This window comes from Antechinus flavipes, chromosome 4 (assembly GCF_016432865.1).
Source record: "Antechinus flavipes isolate AdamAnt ecotype Samford, QLD, Australia chromosome 4, AdamAnt_v2, whole genome shotgun sequence".
Taxonomy (NCBI): Eukaryota; Metazoa; Chordata; class Mammalia; order Dasyuromorphia; family Dasyuridae; genus Antechinus; species Antechinus flavipes.
Genome location: NC_067401.1, coordinates 408,851,459 through 408,866,213, shown reverse-complemented (window position 1 = coordinate 408,866,213; position 14,755 = coordinate 408,851,459). Strand labels below are relative to the sequence as shown.

Here is a 14,755-nt window from a genome sequence, read left to right as displayed (position 1 = left end):
CCTATTGTTGAGACATGTTGATTCAATGAATTTGGATAAATCATATAATCTGTCTCAACTATCTGTCATTATAACTTGCAGAGACAGTGCTGACCTGAATTAATAGAGTTTTTAGATTAGGCTTTTCCTTATGCCAGTGAAATTAAGTGTAGTTTCTAAACTCATATTTCTATAGACTAATTAAATCATCAAACATAATAGAGAATCTAAGCTTCTTAAAGTCTGTGGAAGAATATTGTAGAATTTTATTTCCTATCTCTCCCCTATTTTGGGGCAAATAACATGGCAACTCTTCTTCCTATTCCTTTCTGACTCATTTCTGAAAATACAAATCAATAAAAGTCACTGAGAAAGAGATAGAGTTAAAGGAAGTAGACAAAGAAATAATTAATTCATAAATATAGTTTATAAATTTAATATTAATTAAGGGACAGGGTCACACAGCTAGGAAATGCTATTGTCTGAAGCTGGATTTGAAATTATTTCCTCTTGACTCCAGGGCAGGTGCTCTATCCACTGCACCATCTAGCTGTTCCAAACCTGAGTTTCCTCAACTGAAAAATAGAAATAATGATATCACTTACATTATAGGTTTATTGTAAGAATAAAATAAGCTAATATTGGTAAAAAGCCCTTAGCACAGTTCCAAGTACATGTGTTATATAAATGCTTATTCCCTTTTCCTATTTGTATGTGTAGATAAATCTGCATGTGTGTATGCACATATATGTATGTATGTATGTATATGTATATGTTTATAGATTATAGATCTATCCATATGCGCACACATATATATTGGATAGAATCAAATTATAAATGACTTTGGAAATAAGCCAGAGCAACTGATGAAAGAAGAAATTGAAAGAAATTTATGGGACTTAGAACCAAAAAATCTAAGAAGTATTGACATATTAATTAAGTAGAATGTATTAATTTGAATTAAGTAGAATGGATTAATTTGGGGAGGGATCAGAATTAGGTGGATCAAGTGAAAGGCTCCTAAAATAAGCAGTGTGAGTTAACAAAGTAGAAGGGAGGTTAGTTTTCTTTTGGGGTATGGGGAGAAGGGGAAGTGTAGGAGGGTAATAATGAATTCCTTTTGGTAATTTGAAGAACTAATGAAAGATTCAAGTGAAGATAAGCAGAAGATGATGGGAGCTCCAGCCCCCATAGAGATGTGCATTTAGCAGCCTATAGTAGAACATAAGCTTTTTAAGGATAAGGATTTTTCCATTTTTGTCTTTGCATTTCTGGTACTTAATACAGTAGCCTGAAAGGCTTGAGTTCTTAATAAATGTTTCTTGAATGGAATTCAACTCAAAAAAGTTGAAACCAAGTGAATGGATGAACTTTCTGAATAAGAAAGAAGGAGTAGATTAGAGACTCAAAAATGGAACCTTGGTATGGAAGCTTATTGTTAGCCTGATAGTTGGAGGTCAAGAGGAGGAAGCAATGGAGCCCCAAAACTCATAGTATAGAAGATGAATTAGGAGAGTACATTGTTACAGAATACAAGGGTAAAAAACATTTCAAAATCAGGGAATGGATGGTCATTAGTCAAAAATATAGCATGGAATATTTTGTCCTGGGTAAAATTATTATTCCCCAATTCGTAAATGTGCAATAAAAATCAAACATAAAAAAAGCCAGGAAACAGATTTCATTTTTATCAAGATTTTGCTTTTTAAGTATAACTCAGGTAAATATATCAGGCACTGGGAAGAGGAATGTGTGTGTATATATGTATGCAAACATGTATCTGTAAATATAAATATACACACACGGATATATACATATGTGTGTAAGTTTACTAGCACTGAGAATAGGTTTTTATGTATGTGCTGTTGCAAGTGCCTGTGTGTTCTGTTCGCAGTGCCTGTAAACTTAAAAAGTGAGTGCTTAGTAAAAGTATGCACGCGCACACACACACACACACACACACACACACACACACATATATTTTCCTGATGGTTGTTCTTCCAAAAAACAGAAAGGTATTTCCAATGAAGATCACATGGAAGAACCTAAGATTTCCAATACTTAAGGTTAAGTGCAAAGTATAGTTTAAAAATGTCAATACTTGGTGTTATGATGGAACATTTCCTGTTTTTAAAACCATACTCATTGCTTTAATATTTTATAAATAATTAGTGGTAACTGTTGATATGGTGTATCTTTCAATGTTTTTCAGACATCTAGCAATGGAAGACATTCAGTTCGCATTACTGGCTTAAGTACCATTGATTTCCGAGCTGGCTTTTCAAGAAAACCAATACTAGACTTCAAAAAAACAGTTAGCAGACCAGTACAAGGTTTGTATGGTTGTTTCTTAAATTGACATAGAAATACACATTGAAAATGGGGTTTTTGGTTTTGGTTATTATACTTACTCCTCTATTATTATGTACTTTTGTTACATGAAATTGAAGTAGGTAAACTTGAAGTCATTGCCATATCTAAATAATATGCAAAAATATGGATGCCAAATAAAATATCTCACATATTTCCTCTTCAAATGATTATTCTATTGATCTACACTTCTTGTTCATTTTTAAAAATATAGTTTTATTTTCCTTGGGATGACAGATATATCAGTAACTGAAGTTACAGAATCATACAATTTTAACATCAAAAGTGATCTTGCCATCTTCTTGTCCCTTTTAAGTCTTCACTTCTTCGAACTAAAGCTATATAGTTCTTTCACCCTATCCTCAGAAAATAAAAAATCAAGGTCTTTCTACTTGTCAGATACCCTTCCCAAAATTCAGTATCCATAACTCATCATGATAATGCACATATATTTTGAAATGCTGGAGAAACTGAGCAAGACAGAGATTAGAGACTATTTAATAATTTATTAAATGGAAAGATCTACTGGGACCAATGGATCCATGTTTGGTCCCAGAGCTGAATGAGACTATTGTCTCCAAGAATCCAGCCACACTCAGAGTTTTCAATAACATATATACACATACCTCACACACAGAGGGCAGACTGAGGCAGGGGTGTAGTCAGGGTACTGAGAGCAAGAAAGGGACTGACAAGGTAGGTTGAGCCTCGGGAGAGGGGATGGCGTAATCAGGGGGAGGCATCCTGGACATGGGGGGAGGCATCTTGATAAGACAGTATCTGATATTCTAATAACTTGGGATTGGGAGAGGCATTCTTATGTTCTATCAATATTCTGATAAAGAGGGAGGGGAAGTTTTGCAGAACTGAGAAGCAGGACTGGGTCAGGATAATTAGGGAAACTGAGTCAGGACAATAAAAGAGAACTGTGGCATAACAATTTCGATTAGGGTGCTGATTTAGGAAAGTAAATCCATCTTGCCTAAGCTGTCCTTCACTTTGTTACTAATAAAACATTTTTAATTCCATTCAAAAACACTTATTCATGTAAAAACCATTGTATACCCTTGCTTTGTGTGGAACTGAATTCTTCTGACTTCATCTACCTTTTTAATTATTCACAAAAATTCAAACTATGTTTATATTGCCCAAAAATGGAGCACAGAATCAATTAATCTTATGTTATTATGCTGTTTTCATTGTGGCCATGGTTGGTTGAATAAAAATTGTGAATCTTCCAAAATGTCCATGTAGATACCTCTGTGATAAAGTATTATATTTATGTTTTATTTTTAAAAGATACATCAATGGCTTAAAGTATTAAAATAAATGATTATACTGGATTTCCTAAATAGTTTCTCTGATTAAGAATATATTATCTTTCACATAAAATGATAATACTTATCTTTAAGAATAATTGGCAGTTCAGAAAAGTTAAAGCTAACAGATTTGATCAAAAGAAAAAAAATAAGAAAATCTATACTGTATGTCAGCCATATTAATTAGTATTGTTTTAGACAAAATAAAAAGACAATATAAAGTGGAATATTCCTTTGGTATAGGAAATAATGAATTGGTCAATTTAGAAAAATTAGAAATTTAGAAACTTAAAAAATTTAGAAAAATATGTAAAGAATTGGACTTAGGAAGGAATATGTTATCTACCTTCATAGAAACAGGATAAACAAATAGTATGGTCGTACATTGATGCATATGAATGTATGTATGTGTATATGTATGTAATATATGTATCACATACATATATACACATATAGGATGATTAAAGATATCTATGTATGTGTATGTATGCCTGTGTGTGTGTGTGTGTGTGTGTGTGTGTGTGTGTGTGTGTATCTGTGCTTAATTGTGGCTTTTTTGTGGATAGGGGTAAGAAAGGGGAGAAAAGAATAAAGCAAAAAGTGTACAGCAGAGAACAAAACAAAACTACAAGAAGAAAAAAAAAGATGGACAGCTCTGAATACAATGTGTAGTATTTAAAGTGTAAATGTTCTTGAAATGGAAATTTATAACTTTATATTTTAAATCTTATGTTCTGGTGTACACTTGATAATTTTTTTCTTTTCCTATTTTGTATTTAGGTTTTAAATAAGTAATTTTTTTAAAAGGATATATAAAAAAATAGCTGGCAGTCTAAACTATATATAATATAATCATACACAGACACCTACATATATATGACCATAAGGGTATGTACATGTGTAATATACATATATAGCTTTTTATTATATATAAATATGAATATAACAAAACATGATATATATGCGGTTCTTTAATCATATGTATAAATACACATTTAGACAAATTATGTGTATATATGCTTCTGTACCTGTGTGTGTATTATGTGTGTGTGTGTGTGTGTGTGTGTTGTGTGTGCATGTGTGTATCTCACAGTAAAGAGAGTGGCTATCTAATAACAAGAAGACCTGAGTCTCAAACACTTTTTGGCTACATGCCAGCAAATTACTTTGTTTTTTCTACTTCAGTTTCTTCAACTGAAAAATAGGAGTAATAAGAACACTAACCTCCCCGGATGGTTGTGAGGATCAAATGGTAAAAAGTTTTATAAAGTACTTAGAAACAGAACCTGACACATAATAGGCGATTAATAAATTTGTTCCCTAAATTCTTTCATTAACAGCAAAAGCCAAAATTTATATCAAAACATAAGTACAGAGTAAGTGCTCTTCCAAATAGCTATTTTTTCTTGTAGGTATACCTACGTATGTACTTTTGAATACCTCTGGGATATCTGTTCCAGCCAGAGTGGATCGTCTTGAACTTCTGAGTATCTCTGGAGATCCTCTTAAAACTATTCCTGTTAAATACTATCCTGATCGAAAACCATATGGCATATGGAACATTTCTGACTTCATTCCACCAAATGAAGCTTTTTTCCTTAAAGTAACAGGTTATGATAAGGATGATTATCTTTTCCAAAGAGTTTCAAGTGTGTCATTTTCTAATATTGTTCCAGGTAAGTCATTCTTAAGAATTTTGAATACCTGTATGTCAATAAATTAATGCAATAAAGTTGCTTTACAAAGCTTAGTGGACTAGAGATTAGTTATTATGTGTTTAAATTGATTTATTTCACTAATGTATTAGTCACTTGGGTTGATTATCTCTATTACCTTATCTATAAAATGGAATCTCTCATAGTATCTCTGTTGAATACTTAAAATCCACTCACAATGCAATGAAGTCTAATTTGACATTTATTAATTTGATGGAGTTAAAAAATCAAATTGATCTCTAAGAATATACTTTAACTTAAATTATCCAATTTTACTGTGTATTTTACATTAAACATGTAATTTCAGATCTTAGCTTTTTTTGATTAATTAACATTTGTTCAATTAACAATTGACCATTTTGTTTAGTTAATAGAGAAACTCAGGAATGACTATGGACTTTTAGTTGTTAAGGAACAAAGTTTACAGAATTATGAATTATATGGGGAAACAAACCAGATTATGTTACCAGTTTATCCATATGTAAGAATTTTTTTTGTTTTTGTGACTACAGAATTATTCTTGAATCAATCTAACTGTAATCTTATTTTTTTCCAGCATGAACATGTATGTTTTACTTCTAATGAAATGCTTGACATATATAAGTTGAAGTTTATGTTTTATATTTTAATAGTATTTTATTCTTTCAAAAACAGGTATAGATAGTTTTCAACATTCATTTTTAAAGAAAACTCTCTTTTACAAATTTTTATCCCTATGTCCCTTATCTCACCTTTCCCCAAGTCAGCAGGCAGTCTTATATAGATTAAATATGTGCATTTTTTTTTTTGGCTGAGGTGATTGGGGTTAAGTTACTTGTCCATGGTCACACAGCTAAGAAGTGTTAAGTGTCTGAGACCAGATTTGAACTAAGGTTCTCCTGATTTCAGGGCTGGTGCTCTATCCACTGTGCCACCTAGCTGCCCTTGCAATTCTTTTAAACATATTTCCATATTAATCATGTTGTACAAGAAAAATCAGATCAATAATAAATAAAAACCATGAGAAAGAAAAAAATAACAAGCAAACAAATAACAAAAACAACCACAAAAGTGAAAATACTATGCTTCGATAAGAATGGAAATATGTTTAGAAGAATGGCACTTATTTATTAACCTGTATTGGATTACTTGCTGTTTAGGGGAGGGGGAAAGTGGAGGAGGGAGAAAATTATGAAACACAAAATTTTGCAAAGGTGAATGTTGAAAACTATCTTTGTATGTATTTTGAGAGATTCAAAACCAGAACCTAACAGACCAGAGCACTGCCCCAGGGCACAGACATTAAGATCACATAAATGATGATTTTTAAAATATTGTGCAATATTTATATTTTTTATATTTACTTTTTTGACAATACATGCACTCATTTAGCAGCATAGAAACAACTCAAATTGAGCTTCTCTAATTAAAAACAACTAAAATTGATTTGAGATCAGATAAGTCATAAAGGAGATAGAATACTAGACGAAGTCGAGGACTTGAGTGCCTCATACATTACTAACTGTGTAGCCTTGGACAAGCTATTTAACTCCTCTGTTACCAATTTTCTTCATTTGTAAATTGATATGGTTGGGTTTGATAGCTTCTAAGCTGCTTACAGCTTTTAATCTATAATCCTTAGAAGTACTATAGTAGTTACCTTGTCTTCCTATTAATTTTGTCTTCATTACTTTTTTATTATTTTCACTTATGAATTATTCATTTGATTAGAAATGTTAATTTGTATTATTTGTTCTAAAAGTTCTTCTTGATCTGAATATATTATCTACTCGACACCAAATTGCTAATTATTGCTCTGTTCACAATTATCAACTTCTGTAATTATGATTCTAGGTAGGACAATAGCTAAAAGATACAATTCAATTATCTATTTATTGGTTTAGTAAGTATTTGATATCAGTGGAAATAGGACAATCCTTAAAGCTTTTTCATGTGTAACATTCTAAAATCTTCATTGTACCATATGGACATATAAATGGCCTCACAGAAATGGTTGCGACACTGATGCTTTTAGACTTTTTAGAGAAATATTTTTAATGGGACATGTGGATAATAACCAGTAATTAGATTACCAGTGATTTCCTATAATAATTTCACAATTAATATTTGTGAATATCAGTAAGTAGCCAGAATTAGAATGGACTTTTCACATATAATAGGTTTTTATTTTTGCTTCTTCCAGATGCTCCTAAAGTTACAATGCCCAAGAAAACTCCAGGATACTACCTCCAGCCAGGCTATATTCCTTGTTCTGTTGAGAGTCTTCTGCCTTTTACTTTGCGTTTTGTCAGAAATGGAGTGACACTGGGAGTGAATCAGTACTTGAAGTATGTAACAATTATCAAATATAAAGCTATATGTCATTAAGAAAATCTGAATTAAACTGTATTATTATTCTGCTTCCCCCAAGGGAAAGTATAAAACAGCCATAAATTTTGTTTTAATGCCTTGTTTCAGTATAATCATAGTTATTCCTTCCTTAGGTGGTGTCGCTGGCTGGAATGAAAGTAGGATATAGGAGTACATATGGTTATGTCATATAAAAACATTACAAAGCATGTACCAGAACCTCTTTTTTATAAAAACAGATTGCTGTCCATTGATATCTGATACCCATTAAACACATTAGATTTCCTTTTTGTAAAATTACATAATAGTAGTAAAAAGGACTTATTTGTATGGCCTCAAATTTTTCTTGATTACTCCCTCACTAAACTGTAGTATTTCTTACTCTGAAGCAGTAAGGCAAAATGGGGTGTAGGCAGTGATTCAGCTTGTTGATTTCAAGTGAAGAGCACATTTTTGTATAGGTAAAACCACAACAAGGTGCAAGGAATTTAATTAGGAAAAATTAGGTAAGCATTTAAAAATTGCTAAGGACAGAGAAGGGGGGAGTTTTAGAGAAAATATAAGGAAAGGATTTCTCTTTCACCTTTCTACTATAAAACAGTACATACAAAAAAAAAACCTGAAGAATAATGCCTTATGTAAGTCTGACATTGTTAAATGAATATAGAATAAATAGTTTATGTTAACCATTATAGTTGGCCATTTTAGAGTACATGGCCCACTTGTATAAGAGGCTTTTGTAATTTTTTGTACTTTTATTAAGTGAAAATAATGGCAAAGACATGAACCATTCACTTAAATTTTCCCTGCTTTGATGAATAAGATGCATAATTTGTCATTGTTTTTTTCACGACTTGTTTATTTTCTTAATTTCATATTCAGTAATCTAGTAACATAAATGACTGATGAAGTCAAACATTCTCTATATGTAACTGACTAATGTCAAATAATAAGAATTCTTCCAAGTTTAGATAGTATCTTTTGACAGTGGCACTTTGAGTATAGACATTAACTCATTAATTCTAAAACATCCCTGGGAATAAAGCCATAAATTTTTCATTTCTTATTTCTGTAATTCTGAGCCTTTGAGAATTGATGATTCCTTGGTGAGTGTTTTAATAAATTCTTTGGATGAGAGAAGTTAAAGAGAGGTGGGTTTAATTAATGAAAATTTTAGATATCACAATAGAACCTAGCTTATAAATACAATAGGATTGAGTATTCCTCTGGGACAGTGGAGGGGCCCTTCAATGTTACACAGTAGTAGAAGTCAGAATCAGAATCACTGATTTTGAGATGGAAGGCACTTTAGAGTTAGTTTGGAATTTTGTCTAATTCTTTTATTATTCAGATTAAGAAACTAAGGTTTGGAGAGCAAGGGTGAATTCCTTGAGATTACCTGATTATTATGTGAATTTGAGAGAGAATTTGAACTTGGGTTTTTGGATAACTCCAGATCTAGCAATCAGTCTTTCCTCTATATTTTGCTCCCTCTAATTTGCTGATATGTAGATTATTCAATAAGGATATGAAGTTTCATATTTCTGGTATATTTGACTTGCAACATACAGGAAAGAACAGGTAACAGGTCTGGATTAAGGATGCTTACATTTGCTTCTCTCATTTCTAAGAACCATTTCTAAAACAACAAAATCAAACCAAACAAAAAAAGTCTTACTCACTGAGGAAGGACAGATGAACTTTGATTTAATCATGTTTGCTGACCTTTTTTATAAGAAAACAGATACTTTCTAGATTTGAAATAGGCTGTGAATTTTCAGCCCTATAATATGAATTTTTGAGTAAAACTAGATTACATGAGAGTGTTCTCAAAGTTAATTGAGAATTAACAAGAGGAGGGGAGAAGTAATTTGACAAATGCCTTCCCCAGTTTTATCTTATTCTGGCAAAGATGTTGTATACACCTCATATAGTAAAAATGATTCCAGAGGTCAGAACTACAGTTTAAAATAATATTCAGCATCTCTCTACAGTCTGTTATCTTTAGTGACATCATGATAACAACTTTACTTTCTAAACATTGTCCAGGAGTTAGAGATGTAGAATTGGTATTATATAGTTAAATTTTGCTGTTTTTCTATTTTGTTTTAATACTTACTGGAAAGTTTATCTTATTTTTTTTTTCAGAGAATCAGCAACAGTAAATTGGGATATTGAAAAAGTTACCTTGTCAGATGAAGGTTACTATGAATGTGAAGCTACTAGCACTGCAGGAACTGGTCGGGGAGACACTTTTTTTGATGTTTCAGGTAAATATCATTTAATTCTTCTATATAAGAAAACATTGTTTTATGCATTATCTGATTAAGTAATATGGGCTAATTTAAAGTAAGCCTCATTGTTATAGAATGGAATAGTTTTCAAATTATAGAAACAATCGTTTTTCTTTGAAAGAATAAAATTATTTAATGGACGGGACTTGTTCTGTTACTAAAAACATCAAATTTGAATCATTAATATGTATGTGCCCTGCCTTACATGATGATATGTCTATGTATGTACATATGCATTATATATATATGTTTATACAGATATATTATATGTAAATATAGTAGTAAATATTAAATGGTTAAATACCAGTAGAGGAAGTCCTCTTGCTTCACCACCTCACTTCAGTTACTGATATATATTTCAAATGCATACACACACACACATACACACACACACACACACACACACACACACACACATATACATCAATTAAACTTGGATCTTATAGGGTTTCTGGCACCTCTCTCTGTCTCTGTGTGTCTCTTTACAAGTTCTTCCTTCCCTTTATCATCTTTTGCACTCTCACTCTCTCTTTTTCTCATTCTCTCTCTCTCTTTCTCTCTCTTTGCTCCCTTTCCCTCTTCATTCAGCCATCTCTTCTTCTTTCCGTCATCTTTCATGCTCTCACTCTTACTCTGTATAACTGTATACGTACATACACACAATGTATTACAAAATCTTGGCCTAATTTAAAATTTTAAGATTACCAGAATTGCAAAGCTAACAAATGTACAAAAACATAATCTGAAATGTTAATTATTTGATTTATTTGCATTTATTTTTGTGAATTTTGAATAAGCTTATAATGTTATATATTACATGACATTTTCTGGATGATAATTTCCCAACTGGTATGTCATGCAATATATAACATTATAAGCTTACTCAAAATTCACAAAATAAATGTAAATAAATCAAATAGTTAACATTTCAGATTATATTTTTAAAACTAGAATAGCCAAATACAGATTATCATTATTTGAAATTTATGTTGCGTGTCTGTCTAAAAAAATTTAAAACATTTTACAAAAGACATTAAGAAACACATAGAAATCTTCATTACATCTTAATGAGATAGAATGCCCCCACAAAGGGATAAAAGTTTTATTTTTTGTTTTTGTTTTTGTGAGGGAGGGGGGAGAAGGCTGACCTACTCATTGCTTACTTATTCCTCTTCTTCAAGATTTTCAAATTCTTAATTGGCATTCTGGCTGCCACTGGAAATGTAGACTATAATTTCAGACATTCTGCCTGTCCAGAACTAAACATTTGCTTAAATCTTAGTTGTAACAGAATTAATTCTAACCATATGTAATGGCATACTATTTTTAACGTGCTAGCAAATGATAGTAACCATATATTGTTTTTGTCATAGCAGTATTTCTGTTTCAGTTTTCTCTTTTCATCTGCTTTATATGTGTGAATACATAATTTTTATTTTTATTTATGAACAAATATTTTAAAGCAATTTAAGACTAAAAATTCTTTCAAAATGTCTGTTATGCTTATAAATCTAAGATTCATTATTTTTGTTATTAGTAAATTAGGTTTGAAATGTAACATGGCAGCATGTAAGTAAAGAATGCACATCACTTGTTCTGCAAACAAAACTACTTGTAGTGTCTTGTTCTTACAAAAATATAGTTTGTCTTCTAAAGAACTTTCATTTTAACAAGTTGACGTACATCATGAACAACACATTTTTTCAACTGTTGTAATTATGGAAGGGATTGGAATGGTGTCAACATTCTTTTACTTTTGAGCAAACAAACACTTGAGCTTTTGTTTTTTCCTTCCCAGCAGTATTAATTTAAGTGAAGGAGAACAGTGAAGTAGTTTAAGGGAAGAGTGGATTCAGACATATTGCTTGAATGAGAAGAGAGTACTAATAAAAATTTGTGAACTGACTTTAATGAGCCTTGGCTCTGTGTGTTTTACAGATTTCTGTATGAAGCCACATAGATATGTTTTCATTGTATCTACATATGTACAAACCTAAATGTGTCTATATATGTAAATATGCATATATATATATGTATGTATATGTGTATGTATATGTATATGAACCAGATCTAGACTAAAAAATTCCTAATTGTGAAACTTTCGGTCAAAGGCTTGGACACACTTTAAATTCATATCTATACATATATGTGTATATGTATGTGTTTGATTATTTATTAATGATCTCAGAATTGAAAGGAACTTCCAAAGCCATCTAGTCTAATTTATATCTGAGCAAGAATTGTTCTTCTACAAAACATAGAAGAGATTATTCAATCTTTTCTTCAAAGTCTCCGGGAAAGAGGATTTCTTAATATTATACCATTGTATTTGGGGATAAATCTAGCTATTAGGGAGTATTTTCTTGCTACAACATCTAAATTTGCCTTTTTACAATATTTAGCATTTATTAATTTAATGTATTATTCTAGGTTTATAGGATTTTTTTAAAATTACAGGATTAGAGGATCATAGATTTTCAACTAAAAGGGATCTGTCAGACCCACTAATTCAACTTCTTTATTTAATAGATAAGGAAACTGAAACATGGAGAGATTAAATAATTTGTCTAACATCATAGAGTATTAACTCATAGAATTGGGATTTTAAGTCAGGTCATATGATTCAGAGTCCAATTTTCTTTCCATACCTGTTTCCTACATTTGCCAGAACATGTCTCTTCAATATTTTTCTTCTAGCTTTTTGATATAGTTATGTCTTCTTTACTCTCCAGAATATTGTATTAGTGTGCTTTTTTACATAGTAAATTTTAATAGATTTACCTTAAAATTTTTCATTTCATGTACTGTGTACATAGATAGTATTAGCAAAGTTGTGGGATAATCAACTTCAGATGATTTTGTTGTCCCCAGCAATACAATAATCCAACATTACTCTGAAGGATTTATGATGAAAAATGTTATTCATACCTAGAGAAAGAACTGATTGTGTCTGAAAACAGACTAAAGCATATTGGGTTTAAAAATTTTTTTTCTTTTTCTTGAGGATTTTTTGGGGAGGAGAGGGAGAATTCTTATTTTCTTTGCAACATGACTTTTATGGAAATGTTTTGCATAAGTTACATGGGGCCTTCTTAATGCAGGAAAAATGAGGAGGAATCTGGAACTGAAGTTTTCAAAACAAATGTTAAAAAATGTTTTATATGTAACTGGGTAAAATAAGAAAAATATTAAAATATAAAAAAGGAAAAAAAAGAGAAAGAATTTTTATTTCAAATCTAAGTGACTGAAAATAATTCTTGAGTTTTTGACTTGTTTCTTTTGATTTCATACAGAGCCCCCTCCTATTATCCAAGTACCTAATAATGTGACTGTTACTCCTGGAGAACTAGCAACCTTGACATGTCTGGTCATAAGTGCAGTGCCTTACAACCTTACTTGGCAGAGAAATGATAGAGATGTCAGACTGGCTGATCCAGCTCGAATCAAGACTATGACAAACCTCTCCTTGGAGATTAATAGTGTAAAATTCACTGATGCTGGAGAATATAATTGTATGGTTTTTAATGAAGGAGGTTCAACAGTCGCTTCAGTCTTCCTTTCTGTGCAAGGTATTGTACTGAAAATTTTCTGAACTGCAGTGTTTTTATTTATTTATTTTTAAACTCTTTTGTTTTCCCAGCCTGCCTCCTAGCACCCTTACTAGCTAAGTATAAATTTCTCCAGGTACTTAAGAAATCGCAAATATGAATGGAAGAATACTATGTCTATAGTTCTTAAATGGACTCTAGTTATCTACATTACAGAATAAATTTTTACTGATATCCAAATTATACTCCCAAAAAGACCCTTGAAATATTTAGATTTTCTAACCTATGATCACATCATGGAGTTTTGATCATATCAGTTCAGATACTATCTCCATAGATGCAGATTTCAATTGATCCTTACCTTCTTCTCTTATTCATTTCTTGTTCCTACCCTTCTGTAAATCCTTCCATAAAGAACATACCCAACACATTGGGGGCTTTTCAGTGCATATAATGTAGTGAGTGTTTAATAAATGCTTATCGACTGGCTCTTAATAATGAAAAGGTGCTGATCTTGGGCTCCAGCTTTCTATTATAGGAGAAAGAATGAACAAATAACTGTTTATCAAGTACTTAGTAGGAGCAATTACTGGGAATACAATAGTGAGATAGTCTTTGCCTTCAAAAAGTTTATAGTTTAATAGGGTGAGATAAGCATAGAAAGGAGTTATGACCAGCAAAGAATGTTTTGATCTGGGAAGTCACAAGAGTAGCGAGTGGATTCTTAAAGAAGCTGATTTTATTTTTCAAAAGCACTGTTATAGTGATAGAATTTCTTGCTAGTATAGGGATAGTATAGTTTCCAAACAGAAGTAGATGGGGATAAGAGTAGTATATCTATCAGGCAAGGTATATGGAAGAATGGTGTATTGGAAGCATGATCTGTGGTTTATAGCTGATTACAGGTAGTGTGCTATGTCAATTCATTCCTCACTAAATAGGGTAGCTTATCTCTAGGGTGAATGTTACAAAACTAAGGGGTTTAAGTGTCCAAGGGGATGATTTTGCCTTTTGTCCCTTCTTGATAGATAATTTAATTTCTTTTGAAAGTAAGTTATTTTACATCTTAGGGAAATTGAATGTCTGCATTCTGTATAGAGCTGCTTCCAGTGACTTATTTGACATAAATGGCAATGAGAACCCATTAAATTAATGGCTAACCAATGTTAAATCTTCAAATG

The 14,755-nt window shown here is 31.4% G+C and overlaps 1 protein-coding gene across 1 annotated transcript in view; it reads left to right on the top strand.

Moving 5' to 3' along the window:
* HMCN1 (hemicentin 1) overlaps nucleotides 1-14,755 on the top strand; it is a 503,334-nt gene that overhangs the window by 224,738 nt on the left and 263,841 nt on the right. The window contains exons 7-11 of the mRNA XM_051998776.1: nucleotides 2,192-2,312; nucleotides 5,081-5,344; nucleotides 7,566-7,710; nucleotides 9,881-10,002; nucleotides 13,320-13,595. Of these exons, the coding sequence (XP_051854736.1) occupies nucleotides 2,192-2,312; nucleotides 5,081-5,344; nucleotides 7,566-7,710; nucleotides 9,881-10,002; nucleotides 13,320-13,595 (928 nt within the window). The remainder of the gene's footprint in view (nucleotides 1-2,191; nucleotides 2,313-5,080; nucleotides 5,345-7,565; nucleotides 7,711-9,880; nucleotides 10,003-13,319; nucleotides 13,596-14,755) is intronic.